At 37.5% G+C, this 13,251-nt stretch overlaps 1 protein-coding gene across 4 annotated transcripts in view; it reads right to left on the bottom strand.

Annotated features, from left to right (window-relative positions):
- Nucleotides 1-13,251, bottom strand: part of PHTF1 (putative homeodomain transcription factor 1) — a 46,161-nt gene that overhangs the window by 26,179 nt on the left and 6,731 nt on the right. The window contains exons 4-10 of one of the 4 annotated variants that reach the window (XM_027860396.1): nt 10,627-10,785; nt 8,506-8,662; nt 6,776-6,913; nt 3,985-4,144; nt 3,207-3,383; nt 2,849-2,941; nt 1,292-1,507 (exon numbers count right to left, since the gene is read on the bottom strand). In XM_027860396.1, coding sequence (XP_027716197.1) covers nt 1,292-1,507; nt 2,849-2,941; nt 3,207-3,383; nt 3,985-4,144; nt 6,776-6,913; nt 8,506-8,662; nt 10,627-10,785 — 1,100 coding nt within the window. The remainder of the gene's footprint in view (nt 1-1,291; nt 1,508-2,848; nt 2,942-3,206; nt 3,384-3,984; nt 4,145-6,775; nt 6,914-8,505; nt 8,663-10,626; nt 10,786-13,251) is intronic. The other 3 variants (XM_027860397.1, XM_027860398.1, XM_027860399.1) reach the window with 3 other exon arrangements.

Genomic DNA, 13,251 nt, shown 5'->3' with positions numbered 1-13,251 from the left:
TTTTTCTCTCCTTGAAAGCTAAAAAATGTGTCTCTCTCCTGTGACAGATGATTAATTGGACCCCTATTTTATTCTAATCAGTATTAGTCAGTTTGACATTATGATTCCAAAGGGGTGGTGATTATAAATTCTGCATATTATGCCCCAGAGCTGTGAACTGCAGTTTGTAAGTTCATTTGTTCAATCATAGCAAGCTAACCAGAGGGCCTCCACCCTTGTTTTTCCTTGTTATGGTGACCAAGCCCAAAGTGGTAGGTGACTCAATTCCATGGAAAGTCCTCCAGCTATTTTTGTTGCCCCTCCATCCCTTGCGATCCCTCTATTGCCCAACGTGGGGAGATGACACAGAGCACTGGGCCAATCAGTGACTCTGGTTGCCCAACTGTGGCCTGCCTCTTTACCAGCCCATTGGCCCATGTAGATGTTTTGACATCTGCTCATCAGCCCAACCCCATAAGCCTGTTCTTTGACTTTGGTAGGACCTCCTAGAAGGTCAAGACATCTGTTAAGGTCTGCTCACTAGTCCATTTGTCAACCAATGGGATTCTGTATTACATGTAGACCTTCCTGGAGGGTCAAGGACAAGGTCTATCCACCCATCAGCCTCTGTATTTTTGGCCTACACTACTTGTATTGTCTGAGTATCAAGCACTGTAGAGCTGAGGCCCTGGGCATCTCAGATTGTGAGGAAGATCTGAGGTCTATTTCATTAGAGGGGACCATGGACCCTTGAATAAAGTGCCATTGGCTCAGAACTCTGCCTCAGTGGCTTTTTTTTTTCTTGAAGATTGGACAGTTTTGAAAATTCTAACACTCCTAAATAAACAAATCTATGGTGCCTTGTACCTCCTAAAATCCCTCTAGAATCCCAGGAAAATAAAATCACAAACATCAATTTTCACACAGGCGAAGCATCTTAGTTTTCTCTATGAATGCACATATATGACAATACTTACAAAAATATAAAACAGAGTAAATTTTCAAACAACCTGAGGTCGGGGCAGCTAAGTGGCACAGTGGATAAAGCACTAGCCCTGGAGTCAGAAGGACCTGAGCTCAAATCCAGCCTCAGACATATAACACTGTGTGTCTCTGGGCAAGTCACTTAACCCCAACTGCCTCACCAAAAAAAAAAAAAAATTAAAATTAAAATTAAAAAACAACCTGAGGACCACAAAATAACTAATCAAGGCTCATACTAAAGAACACCAAGAAAAAAACATAAAAAGAAAATGTGTCTGTCCTCCTGCTTGTCCCTTCCCCCAAGAAGGATGAGGATTTCCGCACACACCTGTTGGAAAACATCCTCTTTTGGATCCCGCTTGGTGCCTGGGGGCAGGGCCTTCACGTTTGTCTCCTCACTGTCGCTTGTGGCTGATGAGCGGCACTCAGGCCCATGCAAAAGGTCATCCCACAGCATGTCCTCTGTCTCTGAGTCGTGACGGGTGCTTTCCGAGTCCCTCCGGCTACAGCTTCTAGAACCGCCACTGACACCAGACCGAGACTCCTTCGCATCAAAGAAGAAACAGCATTCATTAAGTTTTCAAAAATGTAGCCAATTTCTTCTCCATTCACTCTACTCTGAGGTCTCACATGCCAGCCATACGCTTTAACATTCAGAATTTCACCCTCACAGCTCTAATTACAGGATCATCACGCTAGTTCAGGTCTTCATCACCTCTCACTTGGATTATTACAATAACCTTCTAATTGGACTCCTTGCATCCAAGTTTTTCCCCCCTGCAATCCATCTTTCACACATCTACCAAAATAACCTTCTTAAAGTCCAGGTCTGATTATGTCTCATCTCCCTAAGACTATTCAGTGCCTCCGTAATCTTTCTCTGATAAAATACAAACTCCTTAAAATCCTTCACAACATGGCTCCAATCCACCCATCCAGACTTATTTCATATCACTTCACTTTACCAACTCCATGTTCCATCCAAAATGACCAAAGTGGCATTCCATCCCTGGCTTCTGTGACCTTGCACAGATGGAAATGCATTCCCTCCTCTCCTTCACCTCTTAGAATCCTTAGGTGCCATCTCTCAAGAGAAGCCTTTTCTGACTCCCTTAGCGGTCAGTGCTTCCTCCTTCCTCAAATTCTATGGTATTTATATATCTCCCAGTATAATATAAGCTCCTAAAAAGCTGTGATGAATTTTAGTTTTGCGGTCATACCCCAGTGCCTGGCAGGTTGTACACATAGTAAGTGCTTAATAAATGCTGAATTACTGAACAGGAAGGCAGAAACAGACTCTTACAACCAATGTATGTACTCACATTAAAGTTCTTCTGCAACCCCAGCTGCTCAGGACACGGTCTACCCACCATCTATCCTCCACTGTCTTAACTGCCGTAAGTGAAAAAAATAATCTCTTGTACCACCTTTGATACAAATGTCATATGCTACTGATCTTTAATGAGTCACAATTCGATGATAAATCTACAGACAATAAAATGAAAACAAATGCTACAATTTCAGATCCTTTGGCAAAGATATGTACTCATCTGAATAACTTCTTTTATGTGTAAAGTATTCCTAAAAGATAATAAACTTCAGCCTATCAGTAACTTTTTACTCTTTGAGTGACTAACTTTTACTCATCATTCTCATCATCCTCACTGCTGAAACTTTTCAAGGTCACAGTATCACAAAGTTACTATAAAACACCCTGAAGATTACCCTAAAGTATCCAAATGGTGACAAGATAGCTAAAAAATGCTACTCTTATTTTAAACTATTAAACCCTTGGTATTACTGCTTTGTGGCAGCTAAAGAGGATGGATGGATGCAATGAAAATGATATTTAATCCTTACTATTTATGCTTAATAAGTACTTTACCTGACTAAAGGCAGCTGACTCAAGCTCTGATTCAGCCAGGCTATCTGAATCTCGGACCAGTCGACACCACCTTGAAGTAGAATTTTTCTTTACCTAACCATAAAAATAAAAGTAAAAATAGTGGAAACACAGGTTGAAGAAATGTATAATATCCAAATTATAAGGAATTCATATTTTTATTTCTATTTTTTAAAATTCAATTTTACTTAATTGCTAGCTCCAAAATCTTTCTCCCACCTTCCCATTCCCCTTCTTTTCTTGAGAAAGCAAGAAAAGTAACATTCATTATAAGCATGTTTAGTCAACCAAAAAAAAATCCCCAAATTAGCCACGTAAAGGGTAAATACACTAAAATTACTTGAGTGCCTTCATGTTTTGAAGAACTCAATGGCTTTTCATTCTTGATTTCATAGCCATTGTCACTGGAGGCTCCTTCTACACTTCTGCGTAACAGGATCATCTGTGTCTGCTCTTCACAGTCATCTTCACTCGACAGCTCATCTGAAACTCCATTTCCTAAACGTCTATAACCTTCCTGAAAAGGGGACAAGAATATCCTCAATGGGGACAGCACACACTACTCCACTAAGACATAACCTGAGGTGAAGATCAAAATACAGCAAGAAACACAACTTACAGCTCCTCTTTTATACCAGTAGAGAACTATCTTTGTTAATAAATACACTGAAAAAAAAAATATACTAAAGTAGATTTCAATTACTACTAAGGTCTAAGAAACACAAAACCATGTCCTTTGAAACTATAAATTACATATATTGTTAGTTTTATAATGTCTTCTTAAGTAGGCAATTCCTTAAAATATTCTTGGGGAGTGATTCATTAACCCACATATAATTTTCTATCAAAAAGATAGAAATTTCCCCTCACCTACTATCTGTTTATCATCATTAGCTCAATGGGCTAAAGAATACCTTCTAATCCTGAGGACTATGAACAACCTACAGTCTTCACTGAATTGTTTGTTTTTACAATTGTGACTTTCAGGTTTAGCTTATTTGATAAAAAGATTATGTACAAAACTATAAATAATCTATCGTGAATTTCTAACAGAGTACAGGGTTGGAATGAATAGGAACAGGAATATTTTAAGGATACACTTCTCATTTAAATCTTACCTGATTCTTTTCCCCATCTGAAAGTTTTGCTTTCTCTCTTGCTTGCCATATTCTCATTTCTGATCGGGGATGTTTTTTCTTTGTGCTGAGATTCAAACAAGTTGGAGAAGTTTCACTTTCAATTCCTTTGTCAGTTAATAATTTCACTCTTTTTGTTCGACTGAAGAAAATAGGGAAGAAATAATCATGAACTTCGTAGTTTCTAAAAAGTATTTATCTTCTAAAGTCACTCTTCTCTGTTGACTGTATATCAAGTCATGTGTTTTCAATTATACATACATTTTTTTAAGTGACTCTGTGTAGCCCCTAACTTGGCAAGAGATAGGAAGGCAATATTCAGCCAACTCAAGAGAGAGGAAGGTTTATAATTTCCAATCATCTTCAAGTGCCATACCAATTTCTGCTTCCATACTTCTGATCACGTCATGCCCTCTGCCAAGAATGTCTTCTCTTCCCCTCTGCCCCAATGCCTACCTAAATATTACATATCCTTCAAGGCTCAACTCAGTTCTTACCTCCCCTGGGAAGTCTTCTCTTAGTTTTGTATTCCATATCAATTTCTCCTATGAATTCCTATGGCCTTTAAATAGTATCACACAATATACTGCCTTGGATTATCCCTTCTCTGACTGTGTCGTGTATATTAATTGCCCTGACTCAACGATACTGAAAATCCTCAAGAAAAGGGACCATGACATATTTCCTTTGTAGCCATTCTCCAATAGTATCAAGTATATTGGCAATCACTTGAGTACTGATGGATTCAACAATTTCAGTTTAATAGATATTTATTAAGTACTACCACGTGGTAGGCACTAAAGATACAAATATGAAAAATGTTACAGAGGTAAAATAAACATACAAAGACGAAAAACAACACAGTCCCTGTTCTTGAGGAGTCTAATGATGGGGGGGGTATAACGTGACAGAATATAACACATATGCAAACAAATGATTAACAAAGCAGAGTGTGATAATAAAACAAACAAAAAAAAGGCTGGCAAAATATTAGGAGAAATTTGAGGAAAGAAAGATCACTTTTAGCTGGAAAAGGGGAAGGTGATGAAATGTGGCAAGGGGAGAGAATAGAGGAAAAAGTCACAGAGCAAAGTGGCATCTGAGTTAAGTCCAGAAGAAAGAGAGAAACTCAACAGATGGAAGTGAGGGTGAGAGTCTGTTCCAAACATGCCCTAAATAAAAGCACAGCGATGGATGCATCATATTACCAGAGAAAAGCAAAGTCAACAGACATGAGTTTGAATCCCGGTTCTGGCATTTACTCCCTATGTGACCTTGAGCAAGTCACGTAAGCTCTATGGACCCCAGGTTCCTCATAAGAAAACTAAAGGGGTTAGTCACTAGATGGTTTCTAAGGCCTCATCCAGCTCTAATTGATGATCCTGTGATCTTAAGGAGGAGATATGTAGCATAATCTGAGTTGGTTGAAACTATCCGTGAAGGGGAATAATACAAATGAAAGCTGGTTCGGCAGGCTGGTGCCTGTGGGATGAGGGCCTTGAATGCCAGGGTCAGGAGTTTACTCTGCAGGCATTTGGCATTTAAAGAGTTTTGAATAAAGAAGCAATCACAGTAGTGCACTGAGAAGATTAGTGGGACATTCATATGGAAAATATACTGGAGAAAGGATAGAACTGAGACAATTGTTTAGGAGGAGATTATAATAGTTTGGAGACGACAAATGAGGGTCTACATTAAGGTAGAGTGGAGAGGAAAGGCCAGATGATGTGTGAGAGTCTAGGTAGCTAAGAGATGGTAGAGACATTAACAGAAGTAGAGAAATTAGGGTAAAGAGAAGGTTTATATTGGAAAGAAAATATTAAGTCTAAGGGGTTAGCAAACAATTCAGGTACCATTATTCAGCAGATAGGATGAAGTTCTAAGGAGACGATGAAACAGACAGAAACTTTTGAACCATCTGCATAGAGATGACTGCTAAAGCCATGGAAATAGATGAGTTCACCAAGAAGAACATGTAGGCAGAGGGGGGGAAATGTACTACAACAGAACCTTGGAAGGAAGGTGATGAAGCAGCAAAGAGGGTAGAAAGAACAGGCAGAGTTGCCCTAATTCTATGAGAACATCAACTGATGAGTATGAAAACACCTTATAACTACAGACAAATTAATAAAACACAACTGTATTTTTATTATTAAATCATCAAGACATTAAAGTAAACCATTTTTTAAGTCAAAAACTCAAGGCAAAACTGACTCTATATCTCATTCCTGTTAAGCTTTACCTTCCACTAACTGTCACAATGGAAAGCATCTAGTTCCTCTTAATCTCCTCCAAAATTGTTAGCTGAAATAAATTAGGGTGTTAACAATCCCAAGGGTATTTGGATTTTAATAGGAGGTTTCTGAAAACTAAAAGCCTTTTAAACACAAAGGAATGAATCCAGGTACCAAGATAGGCAGTGGAAGGTTAGGGAGCAAAGAGGTCTTTAGAGAACCCTTAAAATTATACCACAAAGCCTACCCAGAGCACTAGACTTGGAGTCGGAAGACCTGGCTTCAAGTGCTGGCTCCCCTTACTATTAGCATTAGAAGTTTGCTCAACCTCTCTGAGTCACAGTATCACCTATAAAATGAGGATAATACCTTAGTTATTGTAAGAATTAAATGTGAATGGATGTAAGGTGCTTTATAACTGTAAATCAGCATATACAAGTAAACTATAATTTAAAAACCTACTCTGATTGTGTAGCTATTATATGTAAGTATGAATGTAAATATAAAATCAAACAAAATTTCAATGTAAGACTTCCCACCTGTTGCAAAAGAGAGTCCCCCAAAAACCACCATTTAGGGATGCAGATTCCGAAGATTCTACTCCTCTGACTTTATCAGAGCAGTTATAACTTCCACACTCTCTGCTCCCATCACCATTTACAGTTTTTCGTAATTTTCTACAAAAGAACATTTCAACAACTTCAGATTATTCAAACCCTTCTCTCTTCTGCCACACTGAACATCCAAATACTCAAGATTATACCAAGAAACAGAGCTATACATACTTTAAATCTGCATACTTTTGCAACAAACCACCATCTTCCTGACATCATGTACAGTCAAACCTACATAGCGAAGGAAGATGACACACCAAGAACACATGAGATTTAGACAATGTGGTGAGGTAACTATTGGCAATATATAAAGTCCCAAATCCAAAGTTCTATGGAAGTGAGTGGCCTAAGATATCATTTTACGTAATCACAAAAGAGTCAATCACTATCGAGAAGTATCAAGTGCAGACGAAAGTTGTCTTCACATACACAAAAGACTCTCTTCAAGCACTTCAATAGATAGCACCAGCAACAACAGCAGTTAACTTCAAATACAAAGGATGACCAAAAAATAAAAAACAAAAAAAATCCAGACCCAGTGAAGGCCTAGGCAGAAGAAATTTGTCCCAGCATTAAGAGAATGGAGCTAATATACAGATGTAGTAAAGGTCATAGATGTCTTTTTGCTGGCATCCTATCCAGATGGATGGGACATGCAGCAAATACTAATGACAGAGATATAGCACTTCATTTTCATAGAAAGCTTATCACGTTGTTTGGCTGTGATGAAATTTAATTCTCCTTTTATGACATAGAAACAAAATCAACAAATGGCATTCAAAAATAAGAATACACCAATACTCACTGCAACTAAACAGAAAATAACTTATGAGATCATGTGTGTAGAACAGAATTATACAGATTAAGTGGAAAAATGAGACAAACATTTAGTTACCTAAGAAACATGCCTTTTACCATGACTAAAACACAGACATATCTTACAATCTGTAAAACTATCACTTGAATTTCAGTTACATGTAACAAAGTAAAATTAAATTAACTTCTGTTAAAGCTTAAATAGCTTTAGAAATTATGTTTAAGAGTATCAAATAAGGGAAAGCAGCCGATTTAAAGCATGTTGGATGCTATAACAACATGCTAAACTTTTAACTATACTGAATTTTCACCCACTTTTGATTGGGAAGTTGGATTTGAGAAGAGATTGCTTGCATGTACCATTATAAAAAGATTAGTAAAACTGAATGTCACAAAATTCATAGACCTAGTGATGGCCTATAATATATATCATCCAAAGATCAACCTAGCTAAGCCCTGAGAAGATCATCATCATGTTTACCAGTGTGTGTTGAATTTTTTGGCCAGAGAGTCTCTTAAAGACAGTCTACCAAGTCAAATAGAGTTTACAGTCTTTGTTGGCAGACAAGGTACTCACAGTGAATGACACTAGATTTAATTTTTAACAGAATCATTTAGAGTGAAAGAATTCCAACTCAAAATAAGCTAAAAGTTCATAGGCAAATTGACACATAAGGATAATTTTTATAATCACTCATTATAAAAATCATAGAAAACAAAGTTGGAAAGAAGCACATAAGCAAAGATGCAAAGATTTTCATACAATGATTTTTAAAATTTGTGCATAAAATATCTCTTTCCAGAAAATATATAATTACAAATATAATTTCTCATTTTACCTCCTCCTCCGGTTTCCATTGGTTCCTGAAGGTTTAGCAATCTGAGTGGAGACTATTTGACAGTGGACAGTTCCCATCAATAGCATAAGGCACATTGGACCAATCACTTCACTTACATTCACAACAGGCATTACGAAATACAACACAAATGCTATAACTGAAAAGGAGAAGTTTCAGAGTGTGAAAAGCTATATGAAGGAGTATCTTTAATTGATTCCCAACTACTCCTAATTAATTTTACAATATTCACCATTTTACTAAAGTTTCAAAGTGCATATATGTAATTTTATCTTACTTCACAAAGAAATTTATTTACCTATTGACAATAAAATTCTGTGAAGAGCTATATGAATAAGGTCTAGGCATAATCACCAAAGGTTGTGTTTTTTGGCACTATGCACAATTTTTCCTTTTGAAGAGGATACACCACGAAAATTATGATATCTATATGTAAATAATTATAATTAATTCAAGTAGTCAGGATTTAAGAGTTTTGGAAAGTTGAGAGGCAAATTTAGGTTATAAAAAAGGACTAAAGTAATTTATGTCCAACAGACGCTGAAGATGCAAGCTAGTCTCATTTCTTGCCCCTTTTTCTGAGAGGCAATACAGTGTAATGAATTGAGTGACAGACTTGAAGTCAGGAAAACCCGGGTTCAAAAGCTACCTCCGGCATTTACTAAGTGTGTGACCCTGGGTAAATCACTTCACCTTCATGGGCCTCAGTTTCTTCATGTGTAAAATGAAGGGACTGAATTCAAGGACCATCTAGTTTTAAATCTATGATCCTATGACCTTTCCTAATAAACCCTAATCAAACCTCAAAGGACTACTGGAAATTCTACCACACCATAAAACACAACTCACATGTTTGAAAAACTATATGGAATCCTCACTGAGAGACATCATGAAGATAAAAAACATCACATATAAAGGAGAGCCTCACCAAATTTACGAAGTAAAATTAAAAATTAATAGTCAAGTCCACTAGTTAAAAAGAAAGACTGCAGCACAAACCTGACACCATTGACATGTCAGCAAGGCTACACAGATAGCAGGACCCAGACCCTTAGACTACAGTGTAAGACCAAGGCAACTCAGATTAAAAAACCCTGTCTATTTCAGTCTGAGTAAATTTACATTGCAAGGTCTCTTCCCTGGGGATCTTATTATTCATAAAGCTAGAAACCAAGGAAACATATTTTTAGGTGCTGTCTTGTCTAGAACACAGCAATGGACAGAAAACATTATGACAGTTTCTATCACTTGTACAACTATCACTTGTCATGACTTTTATACTTCCAACAATCAATCAATCAACATTAAGCACCTACTATGTGCTAGGCACTGTACTGAACAAAAGGGTGGTACAGAATGTCACTAATTTTAATATGTGTTCTTAGAGACCACATGTTAAAGTGGATCACTGTAAGTATCATCCTTACAATACTGTAACTGATTTTGTATGTAACTTGGTCTCAGTCATTCCAACAAATAAGTCACCTACTATTATGCTAAGGCACTGTAATGGGTGCTGGGGATACAGACAGCAAAAGCAATACTAACCTTGCCCTCAAGAACCTTATGGTCTAGTCCAGGGGCTATGACATATGCAAATGATACCAAGTAGAATGTGATAGGTACAAAAAAACAAGAAGGTTACAGAGGGAGAAAACCCTTGCAGTTGTGGAGAGGAAGGGTGTGAGGTGGGGAAGAGAGGGACAATTAATTTCCTTGAGAAAGTGGTACTTCAGAGCACTAGGAAGGATGAAATAAAAGTAAGAATGAGGTAGTTACTTTGTACCCATTTTGTATATACATATTGTTTCCCTCAATAGAATTTAAGTTTCCTGATGGCAAGGACTACTTCATTTTTGTGTTTTCATACCTAATGCTAGGCAGTGTCTGGGACACAATAGGTACTTAATAAATGCTTACTGATTGACTGAGGAAGGAATGGTTTCCTGACAGATGACAGATCAGAAGAAACCATGAAATTAGCAGATAAAAGGCACAAAAAGTGAAATATAGGTCTTTATTAGACCATATCAAGTGAGTGGAATGGCAAAATGTGAAGCAGCATAGATAGTTACACAAAAGTTGCTCAACACTTTTAGTTACCTTGCATGAGGTAAAGCAGTAGCAGCCAAATAAAGATTCGTAAAGAGGTAACCTGAATCCACCATTTGCTGAACAATGGAAAACAAATAACCCGAACAATTCCCTTCCGAGTTAGTGATGTCCATGGAATTTCAGGTTTGGCTTTGGCAAATGTTGAGCCTTGAAACAAACAAAGCAACACATATTTCAACTTGTCATTAACCACACACATTTCACTGATTTATTATACATTTAAACTAACATGGACATCGGAGTAGGTACTTAGGAAAAACAAGGACAAGCAGCACATTTCCATACAGCTTTAGGGTTTATGAAGTACCTGTACTACCTAACTCACAAGGCAAATGAAGCAAGTACTATTGTCCTCATTTTACCACTGGTGAAACAGCCTCAAAGGCCAAGTGACTGTGTGACTAGTAAGTGTTAAGAGTGGGATTTGAACTCAGGTTTCTCCTGAATATAATCTAGTGCTCACTACACTCTATGATGATGCCTCAAGAAGTATGAAGTGTTACAAGTTTCCTGTTGGGTAGGGATAGGGGCAGAGGCAGGGCAGAGGGTGAGAGAAAGGAGACTGGACAATGCAGCAAACACTGTGTAACACTAGGTAAGTCACTTCACCCTCATGGGCCACTAATTTTTGATGTGTTTTCACTTGGAAGAGAATAGGGAAGACTTCACAAGTGGTAGCATTTGAGGAGGCCTTGAAGGAAGTGTAAGATTTCAACAGATGAGCAACAATACTTTAGGCATAGGAAGGTAGGAGCACAAACACAGAGGTGGGAAAATACAAATGTGTCAGATGAATGATGATTTTCCTACTTTGGCCTGGAACACAGAATATGTGAGGGCAATTAGCATAAGACAAGGCTAGAGAGGTAAACTGAATATAGATGGTAGAAGGGCTTAAATGCCGAATTAAGGAGATTGTATTTTATTCTATAGGCAATGGTTTAACAAAAGAGGCAAACAGTTTTTATTTTTGAAAATGGGGCAAAATGATCAAAATTATGCATCAGAGATATTCATCTAGTAATAATGTAGGTCAGGGGTTCTTAACCTTTTTTGGATCATAGATCCCTTTCTCAGAATAAAGTTTTTAAATGCATAAAATAAAACAAGATTACAAAGGAAACCAATCATATAATCATCATCATCATCATCATCAAAATATTTTTTACAAGTTCCTAGACCCCCAGGTTAGCAATCCCTGTGTAAATGATGGATGGTGCTGGGGGGAGAAATGGAGACAGAAAAACTTGTTAGGAAGCTATTCTAGTAGAGGTGAGAAGTAATTTGAGTCTAAATCAAGGCAGTAGAAGTAAGAATGAAAAGTAAAGGGTGAATACAAAATATATTGCAGAGACCGAATGGATAGACTTGGCAATTATGATGACAATGAAGAAGGAAAAATCAAAGGTGACAAAGTTCATTGGTTGAGTAGGAAAATGGTGGTGATATAAACAAAAATGGAAAAGTTAAAAGAAATTAAGGCTGGGGATGAGTGAGAGGATGGATTTGATTTTGGACAGGTTGAGTTGAAGATGTCAACAGGACAGACAGGTAAAAAGGTGAACTAGTACGAAAGGCAGATAGCTTCAGGTGGGTCAGGACTAGAGATACATATCTGATGCTTATGTCTACAATTTTATCACTCTATTATCAATTAGTAATAGGTTAAAGACCAAATCAGAAACTCTTTTTATTTTTTAGACAAGTAAACTGCAGTTTATTCAAGAGTGTGATACATACTATCAGTAGGTAATGAAAACGTGTGTGCACCTCACAATTTCACAGATGACACATGTACATATGTATTAAGGGTATCCTGGATGAATATTTTTCACAAACAATCTATAGCAGACTGCATCTTTATAGCTATACAGTTGGCTGATAAAGAAAATACAAGCTCTCACTGTGTTTAGTTTTTGTTCACTACAAAAAGTATTTGAATTAGTAGAGTAAAATGTAGCCTTAAAGGCTTTCCTCACAATTCTGCTGATGATATAGATGATATACATTCGAGTATTCTCTCTTTCAGAGCTCCCTGCACCAGAGAGAGTAATAGCTTCTTACAAAGAAGTTTTGCTAAGAGCAGATAAAGCAAATAGGCAGGAAAAGATACCTAATAAAACAAAAAGATGTTATGAAGAAAAGAATGTGTCCTTGCTAGCATATCCATTTACACCTGATCTTTCATAGTTCAGGGGGATGGAAGATATTTTTTTTCTTTTTAATTTATTGTATTTTTAGTTTTCAACATTTGCTTCCACATAACATCTTGAGTTCCAAATTTTCTCCACATTTCTTCCCTCCCCCTACCCCAAGATGGCATGCATTCTGAATACCCCTTCTCCCGATCTGCCCTCCCTTCTATCACCACCCCCCACTTATCTTATCCCACAGCAAATTAGAAACTCTTAAAGTTGGTCCAATGGAAAAGTCTTACAAACTCTCTATTTCCAATCTTCTTTGTCTCTCCCCCCGACACACACCCAACCCCCCCAGTCCTCATATCCTTCTGGGCCTGACAGCCATAAAGAGGTCTAGTGCATTCTCTTAAACCATTCCCACCCCAAAAACCTATTTTATTCCAGGGCAGACTCAGCAGAACTCCTTAAATGT

Source organism: Vombatus ursinus, unplaced genomic scaffold (genome assembly GCF_900497805.2).
Source record: "Vombatus ursinus unplaced genomic scaffold, bare-nosed wombat genome assembly UNPS02014179.1, whole genome shotgun sequence".
Classification (NCBI taxonomy): domain Eukaryota; kingdom Metazoa; phylum Chordata; class Mammalia; order Diprotodontia; family Vombatidae; genus Vombatus; species Vombatus ursinus.
The sequence above is the reverse complement of the archived record's forward strand: the minus strand, read 5'-3'. Positions and strand labels throughout refer to the sequence as shown.